Source organism: Salmo salar, chromosome 10, assembly GCF_965601325.2.
Source record: "Salmo salar chromosome 10, fSalSal1, whole genome shotgun sequence".
Lineage (NCBI taxonomy): Eukaryota > Metazoa > Chordata > Actinopteri > Salmoniformes > Salmonidae > Salmo > Salmo salar.
This window is the reverse complement of record NC_138300.1, coordinates 112,634,425-112,658,714: the sequence shown is the minus strand read 5'-3', so window position 1 is coordinate 112,658,714 and position 24,290 is coordinate 112,634,425. Positions and strand designations below refer to the sequence as shown.

Genomic DNA, 24,290 nt, shown 5'->3' with positions numbered 1-24,290 from the left:
GTTGTTGTTGTAGTTGTAGTTGTGGTTGTAGTTGTGGTTGTAGTTGTGGTTGTGGTTGTTGTTGTGGTTGTAGTTGTGGTTGTTGTTGTGGTTGTTGTTGTGGTTGTAGTTGTTGTTGTGGTTGTTGTTGTGGTTGTTGTTGTTGTTGAGGTTGTTGTTGTGGTTGTTGTTGTGGTTGTTGTTGTTGTTGTGGTTGTTGTTGTGGTTGTTGTTGTGGTTGTTGTTGTGGTGGTTGTTGTTGTGGTTGTTGTTGTTGTAGTTGTTGTTGTGGTTGTTGTTGTTGTGGTTGTTGGGTTTGAAGTAATTCATCTCCCTTCCTCTCTCCCTCTAGAACCCAGTGATCAGAGAGATCTTCCCTGTGTTTGGTCCTAAGTTAGGAGGAACCATGCTCACCATCAGAGGCTCTTTCTTAGACAGCGGAAACACCAGACAGGTCACTGTGGGAAACGCCACCTGTGAAATCCTGAGGTGAATACCTACTGTTTCTGCTTCGAGTAAAAATGCTTGTGTGTATATGTACAATATACTGTACACTGGGTTTAATAGGTTTGGGTTTTGAGGTTAACATTAGCATCGAGTCTAGAGCTGATGTGGACATTATCTATATGTGATGAATTGTGTTGATGTGTGTGTGTTCTCCAATATGCTGATGTGTATTCTGCCTCTTTCTCCAGAGTATCAGGTACTATGCTGATGTGCAGAACCCCTCCCCAGTCGGCCCCGTCCCTCCAGGCGGTGTATATGAGGGTGGACTCTGTGGTCCGGGAGGCTCCTGTACTCTTCACCTACAACGAAGACCCTCTCATCTCCTCCATCCAGCCCACACGATCCTTTATCAGGTCTGTTCCCCTATCCAATACTACCCCAATACTAACCTTAACCCTCTCATCTCCTCCATCCAGCCCACACGATCCTTTATCAGGTCTGTTCCCCTATCCAATACTACCCCAATACTAACCTTAACCCTCTCATCTCCTCCATCCAGCCCACACGATCCTTTATCAGGTCTGTTCCCCTATCCAATACTACCCCAATACTAACCTTAACCCTCTCATCCCCTCCATCCAGCCCAAACGATCCTTCATCAGGTCTGTTCCCCTATCCAATACTACCCCAATACTAACATTAACCCTCTCATCCCCTCCATCCAGCCCACACGATCCTTCATCAGGTACTTTATATGAGTCAGTCAGCCAGTCAGTTAGTTAGTTAGTCTGTAAATGGTGATGAATTCTAACTTCCACACCACATGAGGAAGGCAGGGAAAGAGATGAACCGTTATTATCCATAGGAAGAGGTTCCATACTGTATAGGATACAGGTGTCAGAGAAGGAATGATGGAGAGCAGGGGGGAGTTTATGGAAACAGACAAGTCACAGGCAGAAATAACAGGAAGCAGTGTGTGGAGTGTATAAAGGAGAAGAGAAAGTGAGAAAGATATTCACAGAGGATAAGTGGGCGAAGAGGGACACATTAGCGCTAGGCTTTATGGTTGGAAGTAGCATGAGGGAGGTGATGACATGGGGTGCTAGTGATGGATAACGTTTATGGCCAGGACAGCCAGTTTCCCCGTTAAAATCACAATGCATCTTTATGCATTGCGCTTATAGGCAGCTAGTGTCTAATCACCAACAGCCGTTTTACCCCATAGAGATCCCATTGTATCATTATTCATGGCTACAATCTCTGTCCCCAATAGTGGAGGGAGCACGGTGGTGGCCCAGGGCTTCTACCTTCACTCTACTCTCCAGCCTCAGATGGTGCTCATCCCCACAGCCCAGGAAGGCAAGGTCTTCACTGTGGTGAGTGTCTTATTTAACCTTTATTAAACTAGGATTGAGGTTTAGCAAGACCTCTTTCCCGTTGAGTGTCTGTCTGTCTGTGGAGACGACCAACTGGAGATCTGCCTGCCTGCGCAAAAACAAAATACCTCCGGGCCCTGTCACACACACTATGTGGCTGGTATTGTCGTTAAGGCCCCTGAAAAGAGGAGAAAATAAGTTCAATAATACGGCGAACAGAGATAGATAGATTTGTATAAATTGAGGGGAAAGGAAATGGAAAACCCACGCTTCAAATGTGATGGAGTCATCACTTCTGAGTCACACAGTAACGTTACAGTAGCTGACCTGGAGTATAATCTGGCTTCAATCTGGGTGATTCTCTTCGTCTGCATGGATTCCAAATGGCACCTTAATAGGCCCTGTTCAAAAGTAGTGCACTACGTAGGGAATAGGGTTCAATAGGGCCTTGGTCAAAAGTAGTGCACTACGTAGGGAATAGGGTTCAATAGGGCCCTGGTTAAAAGTAGTGCACTACGTAGGGAATAGGGTTCAATAGGGCCCTGGTTAAAAGTAGTGCACTACGTAGGGAATAGTTTGGCATTTGAGACACAGACATGGTTTATTATATTGCTTCAATCTCTTCAATCTGGGTTGATTCTCCTTATTCTAGGAAAGCTATGGTACGTACACGTGTATTTGGGTGATGCCATGGTTACCATGGTTACCATGGCACTAAAGAACACCTGACCTGACTCTAAGTTCGTTCCACTTTTATAAGGAACCCTGATAACTATCTGGAAGCTCAGGTTTCATTGCAGTTGTTTTTGAAATGTTAGCCCCTGCTTTGAAAAAAGAGAAGAAAGATTAAGGACTGGTACACCTTAGTTTTGGGGGTTGATGGTGTGTCGGGGGTTGGTAATGTGTTGGGGGTGGGGTCGGATTTGGACCACATTGTAACGTGTTGTTCACTGAACCACAGCAAATATTCATTTACAGAGGGGAGGGGAACAGGACAGGTAATGCTTTGTTGTCTTGCAACGTGAGGCATACTCTGGCAGGTTTAGCCACGACCCCGTAAGGCGTCAGTTTGGAACAGTTCGTTCATACAGTATATTATGATGACGTTTTGTGACGTTTTTGTTCCTTTTAGACTTCGGCTGTTTGGGCACACTACATTTTTTCTCGAGGCAAGTCGAAGTCAGTAGCCGAAGTCTCCGCCCCATCGTCGTTGATGAAGTGTATACTGGCTACGACGTCTCAAAATGGACAAACAGTACTATTGCTGTTTGTTTCTCAATTTTCAAGCGAAGGTCTTTTAGAGGAGTATGGGAGCACACTCGTTCAGCCGAACTGAAGCATGCTGATGCCTTTAGGAGACAATTACACAAACCCTGTTCTAGTACTGGATCTCAAATCTCAGCCAAACAAAACCCTTACCTCCAACTACCCTGAGCTGTATCAGCTACAACCAACCCCCACTCCAACCCCCACTCCTGACAGACACACACGCACACAACAGCTCGCCTTTCAGTTTCCCTTTCACTGACCCCCTCCTGGTGTGACCTGTGATTAGGTTAGAAAGTGCTCTATACGGCCCCAGGGAGGGACGGAATCAGCACTGAAAGACAACAGTAGAGAAAGGATGAGTGGGGGATGAGGGATGAGCAAGGGAGGAGGGTTATATTCCTGTTACGATTATGATTTGAAAGTTGAATCCATGAAGATTTGGAATGTATAATGATTAGAATTTCAGCCCATTTTCCAAATAGACTTGAATAAAAATGGGATGCGTTGCCACTTGCTATAGACCACCTTCTGGTCCCAGCTGTGCCCTGGACACCATATGTGAATTGATTGCCCCCCATCTATCTTCAGAGCTCGTGCTGTTAGGTGACCTAAACTGGGAGATGCTTAACACCCCGGCCATCCTACAATCTAAGCTTGATGCCCTCAATCTCACACAAATTATCAATGAACCTACCAGGTACAACCCCGAATCCGTAAACAAGGGCACCCTAATAGATATCATACTAACCAACCCTGCCCTCCAAATACACCTCTGCTGTCTTCAACCAGGATCACTGCCTCATTGCCTGCGTCCGTAATGGGTCTGCTGTCAAGCGACCACCCCTCATCACTGTCAAACGCTCCTTAAAACACTTCAGCGAGCAGGCCTTTCTAATCGACCTGGCCCGGGCATCCTGGAAGGATATTGACCTCATCCCGTCAGTAGAGGATGCCTGGTTATTCTTTAAAAGTGCTTTCCTCACCATCTTAAATAAGCATGCCCCATTCAAATAATTTAGAACCAGGAACAGGTATAGCCCTTGGTTCACTCCAGACCTGACTGCCCTTGGACAGCACAAAAACATCCTGTGGCGTACTGCATTAGCATCGAATAGCCCCCACGATATGCAACTTTTCAGGGAACTTAGGAACCAATATACACAGGCAGTTAGGAAAGCAAATGCTAGCTTTTTCAAACAGAAATGTGCATCCTGTAGCCAAACTTGTCTGGTTGTCTGGTTGTCTTTGTTTTGTTTAATTAGCTTTGCTGGTTTTGTTGTTTTGTTTATTGTTTATTTCACTTGCTTTGGCAATGTAAACATGTTTCCCATGCCAATAAGGCCCCTTTGAATTGAATTGAATTGAAAGAGAGAGGGAGAGAAAGGGAGAGGGAGAGAAAGAGAAGGATCCCTCTATTTCCAAAGAGGACACTCCTGGATATATGAATGGCAGAGCAGTAATCTGAGCAGAGTCTGTCATCATCCTCCACCACATCAGCCCTGTGTTTGTTCAGTAGTAAAGAAAGGGAAAGAAAACTGGTCTGGGTTCAGTTTCATCTCCTGATGGTGGGAAGCCTGACTGACTGCACAGACCACTGGCTGACATTTAACATCAGTAAAGTAATGTGGTTGGAATAGGAATCAATCCGCATATACAGTATGTACATACTGTACACTGAGTGCACAAAACATTAAGAACACCTTCCTCATATAATTTGTCGGGCTTGGACTCTACAAGGTGTCTAAAGTGTTCCACAGGGATGCTGGTCCATGTTGACTCCAATGCTTCCTACAGTTGTGTCAAGTTGGCTGGATGTCCTTTGGTTGGTGGACCATTCTTGATACACACGGGAAACTGTTAAGTGTGAAAAACCCAGCAGCGTTGCAGTTCCAAGGCACTTCAATCCTTTGTCTTGCCCATTCACCCTCTGAATGGCACACATACACAATCCATGTCTCAATTGTCTCAAGGCTTAAAAATCCTTCTTTAACCTGTCTCCTCCCCTTCATCTAAACCGATTGAAGTGGATTTAACAGGTGACATCAATAAGGGATCATAGCTTTCACCTGGATTCACCTGGTCAGTCTATGTCATGGAGAGCAGTTGTTCCTAATGTTTTGCTCACTCACTGTATGCATGGAGGATGTCAAGCACACACACATATGCACACAGTAGCTTGCACGGATGCACACACACTCACATGCATACACACACACACACACTCTTTTTCTTAAGCCTCTTCCCATTGACTTCATACCAACCAGGTCTAGAAGAGAAGAAACACAACCCTTCCATAGAACAACAGTGAGACTTGAGGGAAAGAGGTCAGAGGAGAAGAAAAAAACTTCCAGCATTGACTTGATATGCGATTCTCAGATCTGAAGTAAAGCCGAGGCTCAAGCAATCTCAGCTTTCACACAAACATGAAAGGAAGGTTTTATTTAATTTTATGATCCGCAGGGAAAAGCTGGCATGGTCAAAAGCCAAAGGGGACCACGGAAAAAGAGGGATAGAACCATAGATCAGAGTTAGTGTGAATTTTCACATTAGTACAGCCGGGGGCCAACCACACGCAGTACAGGAGGGCCAGGGAGCCAAGTGAGATGCCAGGGGGTTGCGTGTGGAGTGCTTGATAGGACAGTGGCGGTTGCGGTCTGTCAGAGATTTTGTTTTACTAGAGGATTCACTAGACTAGCCAAACACCTGTTTTAAGGATTCATAGATGAAGTTGGTCCATGTCAAGACCTCAGAGACCTAGGTCTGGTCTGGTCTGGTCTGGTCTGCCTTTCCCATCTCTTACCCTCTCAGCAGCATGTCCAATGCCCAGCCTGAGGGAAGGCCTGAGGGGTCATGTGCGAGGCCTCTTTCCCTTCCCCTTCATGGCCCCATGGATACAGTCATCTGTGTTAGCTATCTGACTGTCTAAGCCAGGTTGCTATGGGGGTCACCAACTGTCACCATACATTAGCATAGCATACACTTTCATTCTTAGTACCAGTCCTTAGCCTGTACAGTTGGTATCTTAGAAGGCAGCTTTGTTTGACTCTCTCTGGGACTGTGGATAGAGGCTCCACCATCTCCATGGTCTCCATCTTGAGAGTACTGGGTTGCCGGTTCACACATAATCACAGCCAACTACTCACCTCGGCTCTTTCGCAACAATATCTACCACCAATTATTCACAGCCGCTCTGCTCCCAACCCACGGTCATTCAGACAGTCTACCCACACTGTTCAAACGAGAAGAGACATTTATGAAACAATGAATCTTTGCCATATAGTGAGTTGTGACTGACAGAGGTTTCCCATAATTCACAGGATATGTGTCTAACCTCTCCACGGTACCATTTTACCCTCTAGTAGCCTGTTTAGTTGCTCCCTCTAGTAGCCTGTTTAGTTGCTCCCTCTAGTAGCCTGTTTAGTTGCTCCCTCTAGTAGCCTGTTTAGTTGCTCCCTCTAGTAGCCTGTTTAGTTGCTCCCTCTAGTAGGCCTGTTTAGTTGCTCCCTCTAGTAGACCTGTTTAGTTGCTCCCTCTAGTAGACCTGTTTAGTTGCTCCCTCTAGTAGGCCTGTTTAGTTGCTCCCTCTAGTAGGCCTGTTTAGTTGCTCCCTCTAGTAGACCTGTTTAGTTACTCCCTCTAGTAGGCCTGTTTAGTTGCTCCCTCTAGTAGGCCTGTTTAGTTGCTCCCTCTAGTAGCCTGTTTAGTTGCTCCCTCTAGTAGACCTGTTTAGTTACTCCCTCTAGTAGGCCTGTTTAGTTGCTCCCTCTAGTAGGCCTGTTTAGTTGCTCCCTCTAGTAGGCCTGTTTAGTTGCTCCCTCTAGTAGACCTGTTTAGTTGCTCCCTCTAGTAGGCCTGTTTAGTTGCTCCCTCTAGTAGACCTGTTTAGTTGCTCCCTCTAGTAGGCCTGTTTAGTTGCTCCCTCTAGTAGCCTGTTTAGTTGCTCCCTCTAGTAGACCTGTTTAGTTACTCCCTCTAGTAGGCCTGTTTAGTTGCTCCCTCTAGTAGGCCTGTTTAGTTGCTCCCTCTAGTAGACCTGTTTAGTTACTCCCTCTAGTAGGACTGTTTAGTTGCTCCCTCTAGTAGACCTGTTTAGTTGCTCCCTCTAGTTGCCTGTTTAGTTGCTCCCTCTAGTAGCCTGTTTAGTTGCTCCCTGTAGTAGACATGTTTAGTTGCTCCCTCTAGTAGGCCTGTTTAGTTGCTCCCTCTAGTAGCCTGTTTAGTTGCTCCCTCTAGTAGCAAGTTTAGTTGCTCCCTCTAGTAGACCTGTTTAGTTACTCCCTCTAGTAGCCTGTTTAGTTACTCCCTCTAGTAGCCTGTTTAGTTGCTCCCTCTAGTAGCCTGTTTAGTTGCTCCCTCTAGTAGGCCTGTTTAGTTGCTCCCTCTAGTAGCCTGTGCGGTTACTCCCTCTAGTAGACCTGTTTAGTTTCTCCCTCTAGCAGCATGTTCAGTTGCTCCCTCTAGTAGGCCTGTTTAGTTGCTCCCTCTAGTAGACCTGTTTAGTTACTCCCTCCAGTAGCCTGTTTAGTTGCTCCTTCTAGTTGACATGTTTAGTTGCTCCCTCTAGTAGCCTGTTTAGTTTCTCCCTCTAGTAGGCCTGTTTAGTTACTCCCTCTAGTAGCCTGTTTAGTTGCTCCCTGTAGTAGACATGTTTAGTTGCTCCCTCTAGTAGGCCTGTTTAGTTGCTCCCTCTAGTATCCTGTTTAGTTGCTCCATCTAGTAGCCTGTTCAGTTTCTCCCTCTAGTGGGCCTGTTTAGTTTCTCCCTCTAGTAGGCCTGTTTAGTTGCTCCCCCTAGTAGACCTGTTAAGTTACACCCTCTAGTAGCCTGTTCAGTTGCTCCCTTTAGTAGCCTGTTAAGTTGCTCCCTCTAGTAGGCCTGTTTCGTTGCTCCCTGTAGTAGACATGTTTAGTTGCTCCCTCTAGTAGGCCTGTTTAGTTGCTCCCTCTAGTAGCCTGTACAGTTGCTCCCTCTAGTAGGCCTGTTAAGTAGGCCTGTTTCGTTGCTCCCTGTAGTAGACATGTTTAGTTGCTCCCTCTAGTAGGCCTGTTTAGTTGCTCCCTCTAGTAGCCTGTTTAGTTACTCCCACTAGTAGCCTGCTCCCTGTAGTAGACATGTTTAGTTGCTCCCTCTAGTAGCCTGTTTAGTTGCTCCCCCTAGTAGACCTGTTAAATTACACCCTCTAGTAGCCTGTTCAGTTGCTCCCTCTAGTAGCCTGTCTAGTAGGCCTGTTTCGTTGCTCCCTGTAGTAGACATGTTTAGTTACACCCTCTAGTAGCCTGTTCAGTTGCTCCCTTTAGTAGCCTGTTAAGTTGCTCCCTCTAGTAGGCCTGTTTCGTTGCTCCCTGTAGTAGACATGTTTAGTTCCTCCCTCTAGTAGGCCTGTTTAGTTGCTCCCTCTAGTAGCCTGTACAGTTGCTCCCTCTAGTAGGCCTGTTAAGTAGGCCTGTTTCGTTGCTCCCTGTAGTAGACATGTTTAGTTGCTCCCTCTAGTAGGCCTGTTTAGTTGCTCCCTCTAGTAGCCTGTTTAGTTACTCCCTCTAGTAGCCTGCTCCCTGTAGTAGACATGTTTAGTTGCTCCCTCTAGTAGCCTGTTTAGTTGCTCCCCCTAGTAGACCTGTTAAATTACACCCTCTAGTAGCCTGTTCAGTTGCTCCCTCTAGTAGCCTGTCTAGTAGGCCTGTTTCGTTGCTCCCTGTAGTAGACATGTTTAGTTGCTCCCTCTAGTAGGCCTGTTTAGTTGCTCCCTCTAGTAGCCTGTTTAGTTGCTCCCTCTAGTAGCCTGTTTAGTTGCTCCCTCTAGTAGCCTGTTTAGTTACTCCCTCTAGTAGCCTGTACAGTTGCTCCCTCTAGTAGCCTGTTTAGTTGCTCCCCCTAGTAGACCTGTTAAATTACACCCTCTAGTAGCCTGTTCAGTTGCTCCCTCTAGTAGCCTGTTAAGTTGCTCCCTCTAGTAGGCCTGTTTAGTTGCTCCCACTAGTAGGCCTGTTTAGTTGCTCCCTGTCGGCCTGTTTAGTTTCTCCCTGTAGGACTGTTTAGTTCTCATTCTAGTAGGCCTGTTTAGTTGCTCCCTCTAGTAGCCTGTTTAGTTGCTCCCTCTAGTAGACCTGTTTAGTTACTCCCTCTAGTAGGCCTGTTTAGTTGCTCCCTCTAGTAGACCTGTTTAGTTGCTCCCTCTAGTAGCCTGTTTAGTTGCTCCCTCTAGTAGACCTGTTTAGTTACTCCCTCTAGTAGGCCTGTTTAGTTGCTCCCTCTAGTAGACCTGTTTAGTTGCTCCCTCTAGTAGGCCTGTTTAGTTGCTCCCTCTAGTATACCTGTTTAGTTACTCCCTCTAGTAGGCCTGTTTAGTTGCTCCCTCTAGTAGACCTGTTTAGTTGCTCCCTCTAGTAGGCCTGTTTAGTTGCTCCCTCTAGTAGACCTGTTTAGTTGCTCCCTCTAGTTGCCTGTTTAGTTGCTCCCTCTAGTAGGCCTGTTTAGTTGCTCCCTCTAGTAGACCTGTATAGTTGCTCCCTGTAGTAGACATGTTTAGTTGCTCCCTCTAGTAGCCCTGTTTAGTTGCTCCCTCTAGTAGCCTGTTTAGTTGCTCCCTCTAGTAGCCTGTGCGGTTACTCCCTCTAGTAGACCTGTTTAGTTTCTCCCTCTAGCAGCATGTTCAGTTGCTCCCTCTAGTAGGCCTGTTTAGTTGCTCCCTCTAGTAGACCTGTTTAGTTACTCCCTCCAGTAGCCTGTTTAGTTGCTCCTTCTAGTTGACATGTTTAGTTGCTCCCTCTAGTAGCCTGTTTAGTTTCTCCCTCTAGTAGGCCTGTTTAGTTACTCCCTCTAGTAGCCTGTTTAGTTGCTCCCTGTAGTAGACATGTTTAGTTGCTCCCTCTAGTAGGCCTGTTTAGTTGCTCCCTCTAGTATCCTGTTTAGTTGCTCCATCTAGTAGCCTGTTCAGTTTCTCCCTCTAGTGGGCCTGTTTAGTTTCTCCCTCTAGTAGGCCTGTTTAGTTGCTCCCCCTAGTAGACCTGTTAAGTTACACCCTCTAGTAGCCTGTTCAGTTGCTCCCTTTAGTAGCCTGTTAAGTTGCTCCCTCTAGTAGGCCTGTTTCGTTGCTCCCTGTAGTAGACATGTTTAGTTGCTCCTTCTAGTAGGCCTGTTTAGTTGCTCCCTCTAGTAGCCTGTACAGTTGCTCCCTCTAGTAGCCTGTTAAGTAGGCCTGTTTCGTTGCTCCCTGTAGTAGACATGTTTAGTTGCTCCCTCTAGTAGGCCTGTTTAGTTGCTCCCTCTAGTAGCCTGTTTAGTTACTCCCTCTAGTAGCCTGCTCCCTGTAGTAGACATGTTTAGTTGCTCCCTCTAGTAGCCTGTTTAGTTGCTCCCCCTAGTAGACCTGTTAAATTACACCCTCTAGTAGCCTGTTCAGTTGCTCCCTCTAGTAGCCTGTCTAGTAGGCCTGTTTCGTTGCTCCCTGTAGTAGACATGTTTAGTTGCTCCCTCTAGTAGGCCTGTTTAGTTGCTCCCTCTAGTAGCCTGTTTAGTTACTCCCTCTAGTAGCCTGTACAGTTGCTCCCTCTAGTAGGCCTGTTTAGTTGCTCCCTCTAGTAGCCTGTTAAGTTGCTCCCTCTAGTAGGCCTGTTTAGTTGCTCCGACTAGTAGGCCTGTTTAGTTGCTCCCTGTCGGCATGTTTAGTTTCTCCCTGTAGGACTGTTTAGTTCTCCTTCTAGTAGGCCTGTTTAGTTGCTCCCTCTAGTAGACCTGTTTAGTTACTCCCTCTAGTAGGCCTGTTTAGTTGCTCCCTCTAGTAGACCTGTTTAGTTGCTCCCTCTAGTAGCCTGTTTAGTTGCTCCCTCTAGTAGACCTGTTTAGTTACTCCCTCTAGTAGGCCTGTTTAGTTGCTCCCTCTAGTAGACCTGTTTAGTTGCTCCCTCTAGTAGCCTGTTTAGTTGCTCCCTCTAGTAGACCTGTTTAGTTACTCCTTCTAGTAGGCCTGTTTAGTTGCTCCCTCTAGTAGACCTGTTTAGTTGCTCCCTCTAGTAGGCCTGTTTAGTTGCTCCCTCTAGTAGACCAGTTTAGTTACTCCCTCTAGTAGGCCTGTTTAGTTGCTCCCTCTAGTAGACCTGTTTAGTTGCTCCCTCTAGTAGCCTGTTTAGTTGCTCCCTCTAGTAGACCTGTTTAGTTACTCCCTCTAGTAGGCCTGTTTAGTTGCTCCCTCTAGTAGACCTGTTTAGTTGCTCCCTCTAGTTGCCTGTTTAGTTGCTCCCTCTAGTAGACCTGTATAGTTGCTCCCTGTAGTAGACCTGTTTAGTTGCTCCCTCTAGTAGGCCTGTTTAGTTGCTCCCTCTAGTAGCCTGTTTAGTTGCTCCCTCTAGTAGACCTGTTTAGTTACTCCCTCTAGTAGCCTGTTTAGTTACTCCTTCTAGTAGCCTGTTTAGTTGCTCCCTCTAGTAGGCCTGTTTAGTTGCTCCCTCTAGTAGCCTGTGCGGTTACTCCCTCTAGTAGACCTGTTTAGTTTCTCCCTCTAGCAGCATGTTCAGTTGCTCCCTCTAGTAGGCCTGTTTAGTTGCTCCCTCTAGTAGACCTGTTTAGTTACTCCCTCCAGTAGCCTGTTTAGTTGCTCCTTCTAGTTGACATGTTTAGTTGCTCCCTCTAGTAGCCTGTTTAGTTTCTCCCTCTAGTAGGCCTGTTTAGTTACTCCCTCTAGTAGCCTGTTTAGTTGCTCCCTGTAGTAGACATGTTTAGTTGCTCCCTCTAGTAGGCCTGTTTAGTTGCTCCCTCTAGTATCTTGTTTAGTTGCTCCATCTAGTAGCCTGTTCAGTTTCTCCCTCTAGTGGGCCTGTTTAGTTTCTCCCTCTAGTAGGCCTGTTTAGTTGCTCCCCCTAGTAGACCTGTTAAGTTACACCCTCTAGTAGCCTGTTCAGTTGCTCCCTTTAGTAGCCTGTTAAGTTGCTCCCTCTAGTAGGCCTGTTTCGTTGCTCCCTGTAGTAGACATGTTTAGTTGCTCCCTCTAGTAGGCCTGTTTAGTTGCTCCCTCTAGTAGCCTGTACAGTTGCTCCCTCTAGTAGCCTGTTAAGTAGGCCTGTTTCGTTGCTCCCTGTAGTAGACATGTTTAGTTGCTCCCTCTAGTAGGCCTGTTTAGTTGCTCCCTCTAGTAGCCTGTTTAGTTACTCCCTCTAGTAGCCTGCTCCCTGTAGTAGACATGTTTAGTTGCTCCCTCTAGTAGCCTGTTTAGTTGCTCCCCCTAGTAGACCTGTTAAATTACACCCTCTAGTAGCCTGTTCAGTTGCTCCCTCTAGTAGCCTGTCTAGTAGGCCTGTTTCGTTGCTCCCTGTAGTAGACATGTTTAGTTGCTCCCTCTAGTAGGCCTGTTTAGTTGCTCCCTCTAGTAGCCTGTTTAGTTACTCCCTCTAGTAGCCTGTACAGTTGCTCCCTCTAGTAGCCTGTTTAGTTGCTCCCCCTAGTAGACCTGTTAAATTACACCCTCTAGTAGCCTGTTCAGTTGCTCCCTCTAGTAGCCTGTTAAGTTGCTCCCTCTAGTAGGCCTGTTTAGTTGATCCCACTAGTAGGCCTGTTTAGTTGCTCCCTGTCGGCCTGTTTAGATTCTCCCTGTAGGACTGTTTAGTTCTCCTTCTAGTAGGACTGTTTAGTTGCTCCCTCTAGTAGCCTGTTTAGTTGCTCCCTGTAGTAGACCTGTTTAGTTACTCCCTCTAGTAGGCCTGTTTAGTTGCTCCCTCTAGTAGACCTGTTTAGTTGCTCCCTCTAGTAGCCTGTTTAGTTGCTCCCTCTAGTAGACCTGTTTAGTTACTGGCTCTAGTAGGCCTGTTTAGTTGCTCCCTCTAGTAGACCTGTTTAGTTGCTCCCTCTAGTAGGCCTGTTTAGTTGCTCCCTCTAGTAGACCTGTTTAGTTACTCCCTCTAGTAGGCCTGTTTAGTTGCTCCCTCTAGTAGACCTGTTTAGTTGCTCCCTCTAGTAGCCTGTTTAGTTGCTCCCTCTAGTAGACCTGTTTAGTTACTCCCTCTAGTAGGCCTGTTTAGTTGCTCCCTCTAGTAGACCTGTTTAGTTGCTCCCTCTAGTAGGCCTGTTTAGTTGCTCCCTCTAGTAGACCTGTTTAGTTACTCCCTCTAGTAGGCCTGTTTAGTTGCTCCCTCTAGTAGACCTGTTTAGTTGCTCCCTCTAGTAGCCTGTTTAGTTGCTCCCTCTAGTACACCTGTTTAGTTACTCCCTCTAGTAGGCCTGTTTAGTTGCTCCCTCTAGTAGACCTGTTTAGTTACTCCCTCCAGTAGCCTGTTTAGTTGCTCCTTCTAGTTGACATGATTAGTTGCTCCCTCTAGTAGCCTGTTTAGTTTCTCCCTCTAGTAGGCCTGTTTAGTTACTCCCTCTAGTAGCCTGTTTAGTTGCTCCCTGTAGTAGACATGTTTAGTTGCTCCCTCTAGTAGGCCTGTTTAGTTGCTCCCTCTAGTATGCCTGTTTAGTTGCTCCCTCTAGTAGCCTGTTCAGTTTCTCCCTCTAGTGGGCCTGTTTAGTTTCTCCCTCTAGTAGGCCTGTTTAGTTGCTCCCCCTAGTAGACCTGTTAAGTTACACCCTCTAGTAGCCTGTTCAGTTGCTCCCTTTAGTAGCCTGTTAAGTTGCTCCCTCTAGTAGGCCTGTTTCGTTGCTCCCTGTAGTATACATGTTTAGTTGCTCCCTCTAGTAGGCCTGTTTAGTTGCTCCCTCTAGTAGCCTGTACAGTTGCTCCCTCTAGTAGCCTGTTAAGTAGGCCTGTTTCGTTGCTCCCTGTAGTAGACATGTTTAGTTGCTCCCTCTAGTAGGCCTGTTTAGTTGCTCCCTCTAGTAGCCTGTTTAGTTACTCCCTCTAGTAGCCTGCTCCCTGTAGTAGACATGTTTAGTTGCTCCCTCTAGTAGCCTGTTTAGTTGCTCCCCCTAGTAGACCTGTTAAATTACACCCTCTAGTAGCCTGTTCAGTTGCTCCCTCTAGTAGCCTGTCTAGTAGGCCTGTTTAGTTGCTCCCTCTAGTAGACCTGTTTAGTTGCTCCCTCTAGTAGCCTGTTTAGTTGCTCCCTCTAGTAGACCTGTTTAGTTACTGGCTCTAGTAGGCCTGTTTAGTTGCTCCCTCTAGTAGACCTGTTTAGTTGCTCCCTCTAGTAGGCCTGTTTAGTTGCTCCCTCTAGTAGACCTGTTTAGTTACTCCCTCTAGTAGGCCTGTTTAGTTGCTCCCTCTAGTAGACCTGTTTAGTTGCTCCCTCTAGTAGCCTGTTTAGTTGCTCCCTCTAGTAGACCTGTTTAGTTACTCCCTCTAGTAGGCCTGTTTAGTTGCTCCCTCTAGTAGACCTGTTTAGTTGCTCCCTCTAGTAGGCCTGTTTAGTTGCTCCCTCTAGTAGACCTGTTTAGTTACTCCCTCTAGTAGGCCTGTTTAGTTGCTCCCTCTAGTAGACCTGTTTAGTTGCTCCCTCTAGTAGCCTGTTTAGTTGCTCCCTCTAGTACACCTGTTTAGTTACTCCCTCTAGTAGGCCTGTTTAGTTGCTCCCTCTAGTAGACCTGTTTAGTTGCTCCCTCTAGTTGCCTGTTTAGTTGCTCCCTCTAGTAGACCTGTTTAGTTGCTCCCTCTAGTAGACCTGTTTAGTTGCTCCCTCTAGTAGCCTGTTTAGTTGCTCCCTCTAGTAGGCCTGTTTAGTTGCTCCATCCAGTAGGCCTGTTTAGTTGCTCCTTCTAGTAGACCTGTTTAGTTGCTCCCTCTTGTTGCCTGTTTAGTTGCTCCCTCTAGTTGCCTGTTTACTTGCTCCTTCTAGTAGGCCTGTTTAGTTGCTCCCTGTAGTTGCCTGTTTTGTTGCTCCCTCTAATAGCCTGTTTAGTTGCTCCTTCTAGTTGACATGTTTAGTTGCTCCCTCTAGTAGCCTGTTTAGTTTCTCCCTCTAGTAGGCCTGTTTAGTTACTCCCTCTAGTAGCCTGTTTAGTTGCTCCCTGTAGTAGACATGTTTAGTTGCTCCCTCTAGTAGGCCTGTTTAGTTGCTCCCTCTAGTATCCTGTTTAGTTGCTCCATCTAGTAGCCTGTTCAGTTTCTCCCTCTAGTGGGCCTGTTTAGTTTCTCCCTCTAGTAGGCCTGTTTAGTTGCTCCCCCTAGTAGACCTGTTAAGTTACACCCTCTAGTAGCCTGTTCAGTTGCTCCCTTTAGTAGCCTGTTAAGTTGCTCCCTCTAGTAGGCCTGTTTCGTTGCTCCCTGTAGTAGACATGTTTAGTTGCTCCCTCTAGTAGGCCTGTTTAGTTGCTCCCTCTAGTAGCCTGTACAGTTGCTCCCTCTAGTAGCCTGTTAAGTAGGCCTGTTTCGTTGCTCCCTGTAGTAGACATGTTTAGTTGCTCCCTCTAGTAGGCCTGTTTAGTTGCTCCCTCTAGTAGCCTGTTTAGTTACTCCCTCTAGTAGCCTGCTCCCTGTAGTAGACATGTTTAGTTGCTCCCTCTAGTAGGCCTGTTTAGTTGCTCCCCTAGTAGACCTGTTAAGTTACACCCTCTAGTAGCCTGTTCAGTTGCTCCCTTTAGTAGCCTGTTAAGTTGCTCCCTCTAGTAGGCCTGTTTTGTTGCTCCCTGTAGTAGACATGTTTAGTTGCTCCCTCTAGTAGGCCTGTTTAGTTGCTCCCTCTAGTAGCCTGTACAGTTGCTCCCTCTAGTAGCCTGTTAAGTAGGCCTGTTTCGTTGCTCCCTGTAGTAGACATGTTTAGTTGCTCCCTCTAGTAGGCCTGTTTAGTTGCTCCCTCTAGTAGCCTGTTTAGTTACTCCCTCTAGTAGCCTGCTCCCTGTAGTAGACATGTTTAGTTGCTCCCTCTAGTAGGCCTGTTTAGTTGCTCTCTCTAGTAGCCTGTTTAGTTACTCCCTCTAGTAGCCTGTACAGTTGCTCCCTCTAGTAGCCTGTTTAGTTGCTCCCCCTAGTAGACCTGTTAAATTACACCCTCTAGTAGCCTGTTCAGTTGCTCCCTCTAGTAGCCTGTCTAGTAGGCCTGTTTCGTTGCTAACTGTAGTAGACATGTTTAGTTGCTCCCTCTAGTAGGCCTGTTTAGCTGCTCCCTCTAGTAGCCTGTTTAGTTACTCCCTCTAGTAGCCTGTACAGTTGCTCCCTCTAGTAGCCTGTTTAGTTGCTCCCCCTAGTAGACCTGTTAAATTACACCCTCTAGTAGCCTGTTCAGTTGCTCCCTCTAGTAGCCTGTTAAGTTGCTCCCTCTAGTAGGCCTGTTTAGTTGCTCCCACTAGTAGGCCTGTTTAGTTGCTCCCTGTCGGCCTGTTTAGTTTCTCCCTGTAGGACTGTTTAGTTCTCCTTCTAGTAGGCCTGTTTAGTTGCTCCCTCTAGTAGCCTGTTTTGTTGCTCCCTCTAGTAGCCTGTTCAGTTGCTCCCTCTAGTGGGCCTGTTTAGTTGCTCCCTCTAGTAGTCCTGTTTAGTTGCTCCCTGTAGTAGGCCTGTTTAGTTGCTCCCTGTAGGCCTGTTTAGTTGCTCCCTGTAGGCCGGTTTAGTTGCTCCCTCTAGTAGTCCTGTTCAGTTGCTCCTTGTAGGACCTGTTTAGTTGCTCCTTGTTGGCCTGTTCAGTTGCTCCCTCTAGTAGGCCTGATTAGTTGCTCTCTCTTGTAGCCTGTTTAGTTGCTCCCTGTAGTAGGACTGTTTAGTTGCTCCTTCTACTAGGCCTGTTTAGTTGCTCCCTCTAGTAGCCTGTTTAGTTGCTCCCTGTAGTAGACATGTTTAGTTGCTACCTGTAGTAGGCCTGTTTAGTTGATCCCTGTAGACCTTTTTAGTTTCTCCCTGTAGTCGGCCTGTTTAGTTGCCGCCTGTAGGCCTGTTTAGTTGCTCCCTGTAGGCCTGTTTAGTTGCTACCTGTAGGCCTGTTTAGTTGCTACCTGTAGTAGGCTTGTTTAGTTGCTACCTGTAGTAGACCTGTTTAGTTGCTCCCTCTAGTAGTCCTGTTTAGTTGCTCCCTGTTGGACCTGTTTAGTTGCTCCTTGTTGGCCTGTTTAGTTGCTCCATCTAGTAGGCCTGTTTAGTTGCTCCCTCTAGTAACCTGTTTAGTTGCTCCCTGTAGTAGGACTTAGTTGCTCCTTCTAGTAGGCCTGTTTAGTTGTTACCTGTAGAAGGCCTGTTTAGTTGCTCCCTCTAGTAGCCAGTTCAGTTGCTCCCTGTAGGCCTGTTTAGTTGCTCCCTGTAGTAGGCCTGTTTAGGTCCACCCTGTAGCCTGTTTAGCTGCTACCTGTAGTAGGCCTGTTTAGTTGCTCCCTCTAGTAGCCTGTTTAGTTGCTCCCTGTAGTAGACATGTTTAGTTGCTACCTGTAATAGGCCTGTTTAGTTGATCCCTGTAGACCTTTTTAGTTTCTCCCTGAAGTCGGCCTGTTTAGTTGCCGCCTGTAGGCCTGTTTAGTTGCTACCTGTAGTAGGCTTGTTTAGTTGCTACCTGTAGTAGGCCTGTTTAGTTGCTCCCTCTAGTAGTCCTGTTTAGTTGCTCCCTGTAGGACCTGTTTAGTTGCTCCTTGTTGGCCTGTTTAGTTGCTCCATCTAGTAGGCCTGTTTAGTTGCTCCCTCTAGTAGGCCTGATTAGTTGCTCCCTCTAGTAACCTGTTTAGTTGCTCCCTGTAGTAGGACTGTTTAGTTGCTCCTTCTAGTAGGCCTGTTTAGTTGTTACCTGTAGAAGGCCTGTTTAGTTGCTCCCTCTAGTAGCCAGTTTAGTTGCTCCCTGTAGTAGACATGTTTAGTTGCTCCCTGTAGGCCTGTTTAGTTGCTCCCTGTAGTAGGCCTGTTTAGGTCCACCCTGTAGCCTGTTTAGTTGCTACCTGTAGTAGGCCTGTTTAGTTGCTCCCTCTAGTAGCCTGTTTAGTTGCTCCCTGTAGTAGACATGTTTAGTTGCTACCTGTAGTAGGCCTGTTTAGTTGATCCCTGTAGACCTTTTTAGTTTCTCCCTGTAGTCGGCCTGTTTAGTTGCTACTTGTAGGCCTGTTTAGTTGCTCCCTGTAGGCCTGTTTAGTTGCTACCTGTAGGCCTGTTTAGTTGCTCCCTGTAGTAGGCTTGTTTAGTTGCTACCTGTAGTAGGCCTGTATAGTTGCTCCCACTAGTAGTCCTGTTTAGTTGCTCCCTGTAGGACCTGTTTAGTTGCTCCTTGTTGGCCTGTTTACTTGCTCCATCTAGTAGGCCTGTTTAGTTGCTCCCTCTAGTAGGCCTGATTAGTTGCTCCCTCTAGTAACCTGTTTAGTTGCTCCCTGTAGTAGGACTGTTTAGTTGCTCCTTCTACTAGGCCTGTTTAGTTGCTACCTGTAGTACGCCTGTTTAGTTGCTCCCTCTAGTAGCCTGTTTAGTTGCTCCCTGTAGTAGCCTGTGCGGTTACTCCCTCTAGTAGACCTGTTTAGTTTCTCCTTCTAGCAGCATGTTCAGTTGCTCCCTCTAGTAGGCCTGTTTAGTTGCTCCCTCTAGTAGACCTGTTTAGTTGCTCCCTCTAGTAGCCTGTTTAGTTGCTCCCTCTAGTAGACCTGTTTAGTTGCTCCTTCTAGTAGGCCAGTTTAGTTGCTCCCTGTAGTAGACATGTTTAGTTGCTCCCTGTAGGCCTGTTTAGTTGCTCCCTCTAGTAGGCCTGTTTAGTTGCTCCCTCTAGTAGGACTGTTTAGTTGCTCCCTATAGTAGGCCTGTTTAGTGTCTCCCTGTAGACCTGTTCAGTTGTTCCCTGTAGGCCTGTTTAGTTGCTCCATCCAGTAGACCTGTTTAGTTGCTCCCTCTAGTTGCATGTTTATTTGCTCCCTCTAGTAGGCCTGTTTAGTTGCTCCCTCTAGTAAGCCTGTTTAGTTGCTCCCTCTAGTAGGCCTGTTTAGTTGCTCCCTCTAGTAGCCTGTTTAGTTGCTCCCTCTTGTAGGCCTGTTTAGTTGCTCCATCTAGTAGGCCTGATTAGTTGCTCCCTCTAGTGGCCTGTTTAGTTGCCCCCTGTAGTAGACATGTTTAATTGCTCCTTCTAGTAGGCCTGTTTAGTTGCCGCCTGTAGGCCTGTTTAGTTGCTACCTGTAGTAGGCTTGTTTAGTTGCTACCTGTAGTTCTAGTAGCCAGTTTAGTTGCTCCCTGTAGTAGACATGTTTAGTTGCTCCCTGTAGGCCAGTTTAGTTGCTCCCTGTAGTAGGCCTGTTTAGGTCCACCCTGTAGCCTGTTTAGTTGCTACCTGTAGTAGGCCTGTTTAGTTGCTCCCTCTAGTAGCCTGTTTAGTTGTTCCCTGTAGTAGACATGTTTAGTTGCTACCTGTAGTAGGCCTGTTTAGTTGATCCCTGTAGACCTTTTTAGTTTCTCCCTGTAGTCGGCCTGTTTAGTTGCTACTTGTAGGCCTGTTTAGTTGCTCCCTGTAGGCCTGTTTAGTTGCTACCTGTAGGCCTGTTTAGTTGCTCCCTGTAGTAGGCTTGTTTAGTTGCTACCTGTAGTAGGCCTGTATAGTTGCTCCCACTAGTAGTCCTGTTTAGTTGCTCCCTGTAGGACCTGTTTAGTTGCTCCTTGTTGGCCTGTTTACTTGCTCCATCTAGTAGGCCTGTTTAGTTGCTCCCTCTAGTAGGCCTGATTAGTTGCTCCCTCTAGTAACCTGTTTAGTTGCTCCCTGTAGTAGGACTGTTTAGTTGCTCCTTCTACTAGGCCTGTTTAGTTGCTACCTGTAGTACGCCTGTTTAGTTGCTCCCTCTAGTAGCCTGTTTAGTTGCTCCCTGTAGTAGACATGTTTAGTTGCTACCTGTAGTAGGCCTGTTTAGTTGATCCCTGTAGACCTTTTTAGTTTCTCCCTGTAGTCGGCCTGTTTAGTTGCCGCCTGTAGGCCTGTTTAGTTGCTACCTGTAGGCCTGTTTAATTGCTACCTGTAGTAGGCCGGTTTAGTTGCTCCCTCTAGTAGTCCTGTTTAGTTGCTCCCTCTAGTAGTCCTGTTTAGTTGCTCCCTGTAGGACCTGTTTAGTTGCTCCTTGTTGGCCTGTTTAGTTGCTCCATCTAGTAGGCCTGTTTAGTTGCTCCCTCTAGTAGGCCTGTTTAGTTGCTCCCTCTAGTAGGCCTGATTAGTTGCTCCCTCTAGTAACCTGTTTAGTTGCTCCCTGTAGTAGGACTGTTTAGTTGCTCCTTCTAGTAGGCCAGTTTAGTTGCTCCCTGTAGTAGACATGTTTAGTTGCTCCCTGTAGGCCTGTTTAGTTGCTCCCTCTAGTAGGCCTGTTTAGTTGCTCCCTCTAGTAGGACTGTTTAGTTGCTCCCTATAGTAGGCCTGTTTAGTGTCTCCCTGTAGACCTGTTCAGTTGTTCCCTGTAGGCCTGTTTAGTTGCTCCATCCAGTAGACCTGTTTAGTTGCTCCCTCTAGTTGCATGTTTATTTGCTCCCTCTAGTAGGCCTGTTTAGTTGCTCCCTCTAGTAAGCCTGTTTAGTTGCTCCCTCTAGTAGGCCTGTTTAGTTGCTCCCTCTAGTAGCCTGTTTAGTTGCTCCCTCTTGTAGGCCTGTTTAGTTGCTCCATCTAGTAGGCCTGATTAGTTGCTCCCTCTAGTGGCCTGTTTAGTTGCCCCCTGTAGTAGACATGTTTAATTGCTCCTTCTAGTAGGCCTGTTTAGTTGCTTCCTGTAGTATGCCTGTTTAGTTGCTCCCTCTATTAGTCTGTTTAGTTGCTCCCTCTAGTAGTCTGTTTAGTTGCTCCCTGTAGTAGACATGTTTAGTTGCTCCCTGTAGACCTATTTAGTCGCTCCCTGTAGTAGGCCTGTTTCGTTGCTACCTGTAGGCCTGTTTATTTGCTCCCTGTTGTAGGCCTGTTTAGTTGCTCCCTGTAGTAGGCCTGTTTAGTTGCTCCCTGTAGACCTGTTTAGTTGCTCCCTCTAGTAGACCTGTTTAGTTGCTCCCTTTAGTAGGCCTGTTTAGTTGCTCCCTGTTGGACCTGTTTAGTTGCTCCTTGTAGGCCTGTTTAGTTGCTCTCTCTAGCAGCCCTGTTTAGTTGCTCCCTCTAGTAGACCTGTTTAGTTGCTCCCTCTAGTAGACCTGTTTAGTTGCTCCCTCTAGTAGCCTGTTTAGTTGCTCCCTATAGTAGGCCTGTTTAGTTGCTCCCTGTAGACCTGTTTAGTTGTTCCCTGTAGGCCTGTTTAGTTGCTCCATCCAGTAGGCCTGTTTAGTTGCTCCCTGTAGTTGGCCTGTTTAGTTGCTACCTGTAGTAGGCCTGTTTTGTTGCTCCCTGTAGGCCTATTTAGTTGCTCCCTGTAGTAGGCCTGTTTCGTTGCTACCTGTAGGCCTGTTTATTTGCTCCCTGTTGTAGGCCTGTTTAGTTGCTCCCTGTAGTAGGCCTGTTTAGTTGCTCCCTGTAGGCCTGTTTAGTTGCTCCCTCTATTAGACCTGTTTAGTTGCTCCTTTTAGTAGGCCTGTTTAGTTGCTCCCTCTATTAGACCTGTTTAGTTGCTCCCTTTAGTAGACCTGTATAGTTGCTCCCTGTTGGACCTGTTTAGTTGCTCCTTGTAGGCCTGTTTAGTTGCTCCATCCAGTAGGCCTGTTTAGTTGCTCCTTCTAGTAGACCTGTTTAGTTGCTCCCTCTTGTTGCCTGTTTAGTTGCTCCCTCTAGTTGCCTGTTTACTTGCTCCTTCTAGTAGGCCTGTTTAGTTGCTCCCTGTAGTTGCCTGTTTTGTTGCTCCCTCTAATAGCCTGTTTAGTTGCTCCCTCTTGTAGGCCTGTTTAGTTGCTCCCTCTAGTTTGCCTGTTTAGTTGCTCCCTCTTGTTGCCTGTTTAGTTACTCCCTCTAGTAGCCTGTTTAGTTGCTCCCTGTAGTAGACATGTTTAGTTGCTCCCTCTAGTAGGCCTGTTTAGTTGCTCCCTCTAGTATCCTGTTTAGTTGCTCCATCTAGTAGCCTGTTCAGTTTCTCCCTCTAGTGGGCCTGTTTAGTTTCTCCCTCTAGTAGGCCTGTTTAGTTGCTCCCCCTTGTAGACCTGTTAAGTTACACCCTCTAGTAGCCTGTTCAGTTGCTCCCTTTAGTAGCCTGTTAAGTTGCTCCCTCTAGTAGGCCTGTTTCGTTGCTCCCTGTAGTAGACATGTTTAGTTGCTCCCTCTAGTAGGCCTGTTTAGTTGCTCCCTCTAGTAGCCTGTACAGTTGCTCCCTCTAGTAGCCTGTTAAGTAGGCCTGTTTCGTTGCTCCCTGTAGTAGACATGTTTAGTTGCTCCCTCTAGTAGGCCTGTTTAGTTGCTCCCTCTAGTAGCCTGTTTAGTTACTCCCTCTAGTAGCCTGCTCCCTGTAGTAGACATGTTTAGTTGCTCCCTCTAGTAGGCCTGTTTAGTTGCTCCCCTAGTAGACCTGTTAAGTTACACCCTCTAGTAGCCTGTTCAGTTGCTCCCTTTAGTAGCCTGTTAAGTTGCTCCCTCTAGTAGGCCTGTTTTGTTGCTCCCTGTAGTAGACATGTTTAGTTGCTCCCTCTAGTAGGCCTGTTTAGTTGCTCCCTCTAGTAGCCTGTACAGTTGCTCCCTCTAGTAGCCTGTTAAGTAGGCCTGTTTCGTTGCTCCCTGTAGTAGACATGTTTAGTTGCTCCCTCTAGTAGGCCTGTTTAGTTGCTCCCTCTAGTAGCCTGTTTAGTTACTCCCTCTAGTAGCCTGCTCCCTGTAGTAGACATGTTTAGTTGCTCCCTCTAGTAGGCCTGTTTAGTTGCTCCCTCTAGTAGCCTGTTTAGTTACTCCCTCTAGTAGCCTGTACAGTTGCTCCCTCTAGTAGCCTGTTTAGTTGCTCCCCCTAGTAGACCTGTTAAATTACACCCTCTAGTAGCCTGTTCAGTTGCTCCCTCTAGTAGCCTGTCTAGTAGGCCTGTTTCGTTGCTAACTGTAGTAGACATGTTTAGTTGCTCCCTCTAGTAGGCCTGTTTAGCTGCTCCCTCTAGTAGCCTGTTTAGTTACTCCCTCTAGTAGCCTGTACAGTTGCTCCCTCTAGTAGCCTGTTTAGTTGCTCCCCCTAGTAGACCTGTTAAATTACACCCTCTAGTAGCCTGTTCAGTTGCTCCCTCTAGTAGCCTGTTAAGTTGCTCCCTCTAGTAGGCCTGTTTAGTTGCTCCCACTAGTAGGCCTGTTTAGTTGCTCCCTGTCGGCCTGTTTAGTTTCTCCCTGTAGGACTGTTTAGTTCTCCTTCTAGTAGGCCTGTTTAGTTGCTCCCTCTAGTAGCCTGTTTTGTTGCTCCCTCTAGTAGCCTGTTCAGTTGCTCCCTCTAGTGGGCCTGTTTAGTTGCTCCCTCTAGTAGTCCTGTTTAGTTGCTCCCTGTAGTAGGCCTGTTTAGTTGCTCCCTGTAGGCCTGTTTAGTTGCTCCCTGTAGGCCGGTTTAGTTGCTCCCTCTAGTAGTCCTGTTCAGTTGCTCCTTGTAGGACCTGTTTAGTTGCTCCTTGTTGGCCTGTTCAGTTGCTCCCTCTAGTAGGCCTGATTAGTTGCTCTCTCTTGTAGCCTGTTTAGTTGCTCCCTGTAGTAGGACTGTTTAGTTGCTCCTTCTACTAGGCCTGTTTAGTTGCTCCCTCTAGTAGCCTGTTTAGTTGCTCCCTGTAGTAGACATGTTTAGTTGCTACCTGTAGTAGGCCTGTTTAGTTGATCCCTGTAGACCTTTTTAGTTTCTCCCTGTAGTCGGCCTGTTTAGTTGCCGCCTGTAGGCCTGTTTAGTTGCTCCCTGTAGGCCTGTTTAGTTGCTACCTGTAGGCCTGTTTAGTTGCTACCTGTAGTAGGCTTGTTTAGTTGCTACCTGTAGTAGACCTGTTTAGTTGCTCCCTCTAGTAGTCCTGTTTAGTTGCTCCCTGTTGGACCTGTTTAGTTGCTCCTTGTTGGCCTGTTTAGTTGCTCCATCTAGTAGGCCTGTTTAGTTGCTCCCTCTAGTAACCTGTTTAGTTGCTCCCTGTAGTAGGACTTAGTTGCTCCTTCTAGTAGGCCTGTTTAGTTGTTACCTGTAGAAGGCCTGTTTAGTTGCTCCCTCTAGTAGCCAGTTCAGTTGCTCCCTGTAGGCCTGTTTAGTTGCTCCCTGTAGTAGGCCTGTTTAGGTCCACCCTGTAGCCTGTTTAGCTGCTACCTGTAGTAGGCCTGTTTAGTTGCTCCCTCTAGTAGCCTGTTTAGTTGCTCCCTGTAGTAGACATGTTTAGTTGCTACCTGTAATAGGCCTGTTTAGTTGATCCCTGTAGACCTTTTTAGTTTCTCCCTGAAGTCGGCCTGTTTAGTTGCCGCCTGTAGGCCTGTTTAGTTGCTACCTGTAGTAGGCTTGTTTAGTTGCTACCTGTAGTAGGCCTGTTTAGTTGCTCCCTCTAGTAGT

The 24,290-nt window shown here is 46.9% G+C and overlaps 1 protein-coding gene across 1 annotated transcript in view; it reads left to right on the top strand.

The window, feature by feature from the left end:
- Nucleotides 1-24,290, top strand: part of met (MET proto-oncogene, receptor tyrosine kinase) — a 99,577-nt gene that overhangs the window by 41,401 nt on the left and 33,886 nt on the right. The window contains exons 8-10 of the mRNA XM_014125644.3: nt 332-468; nt 675-839; nt 1,700-1,802. Coding sequence (XP_013981119.1) covers nt 332-468; nt 675-839; nt 1,700-1,802 — 405 coding nt within the window. The remainder of the gene's footprint in view (nt 1-331; nt 469-674; nt 840-1,699; nt 1,803-24,290) is intronic.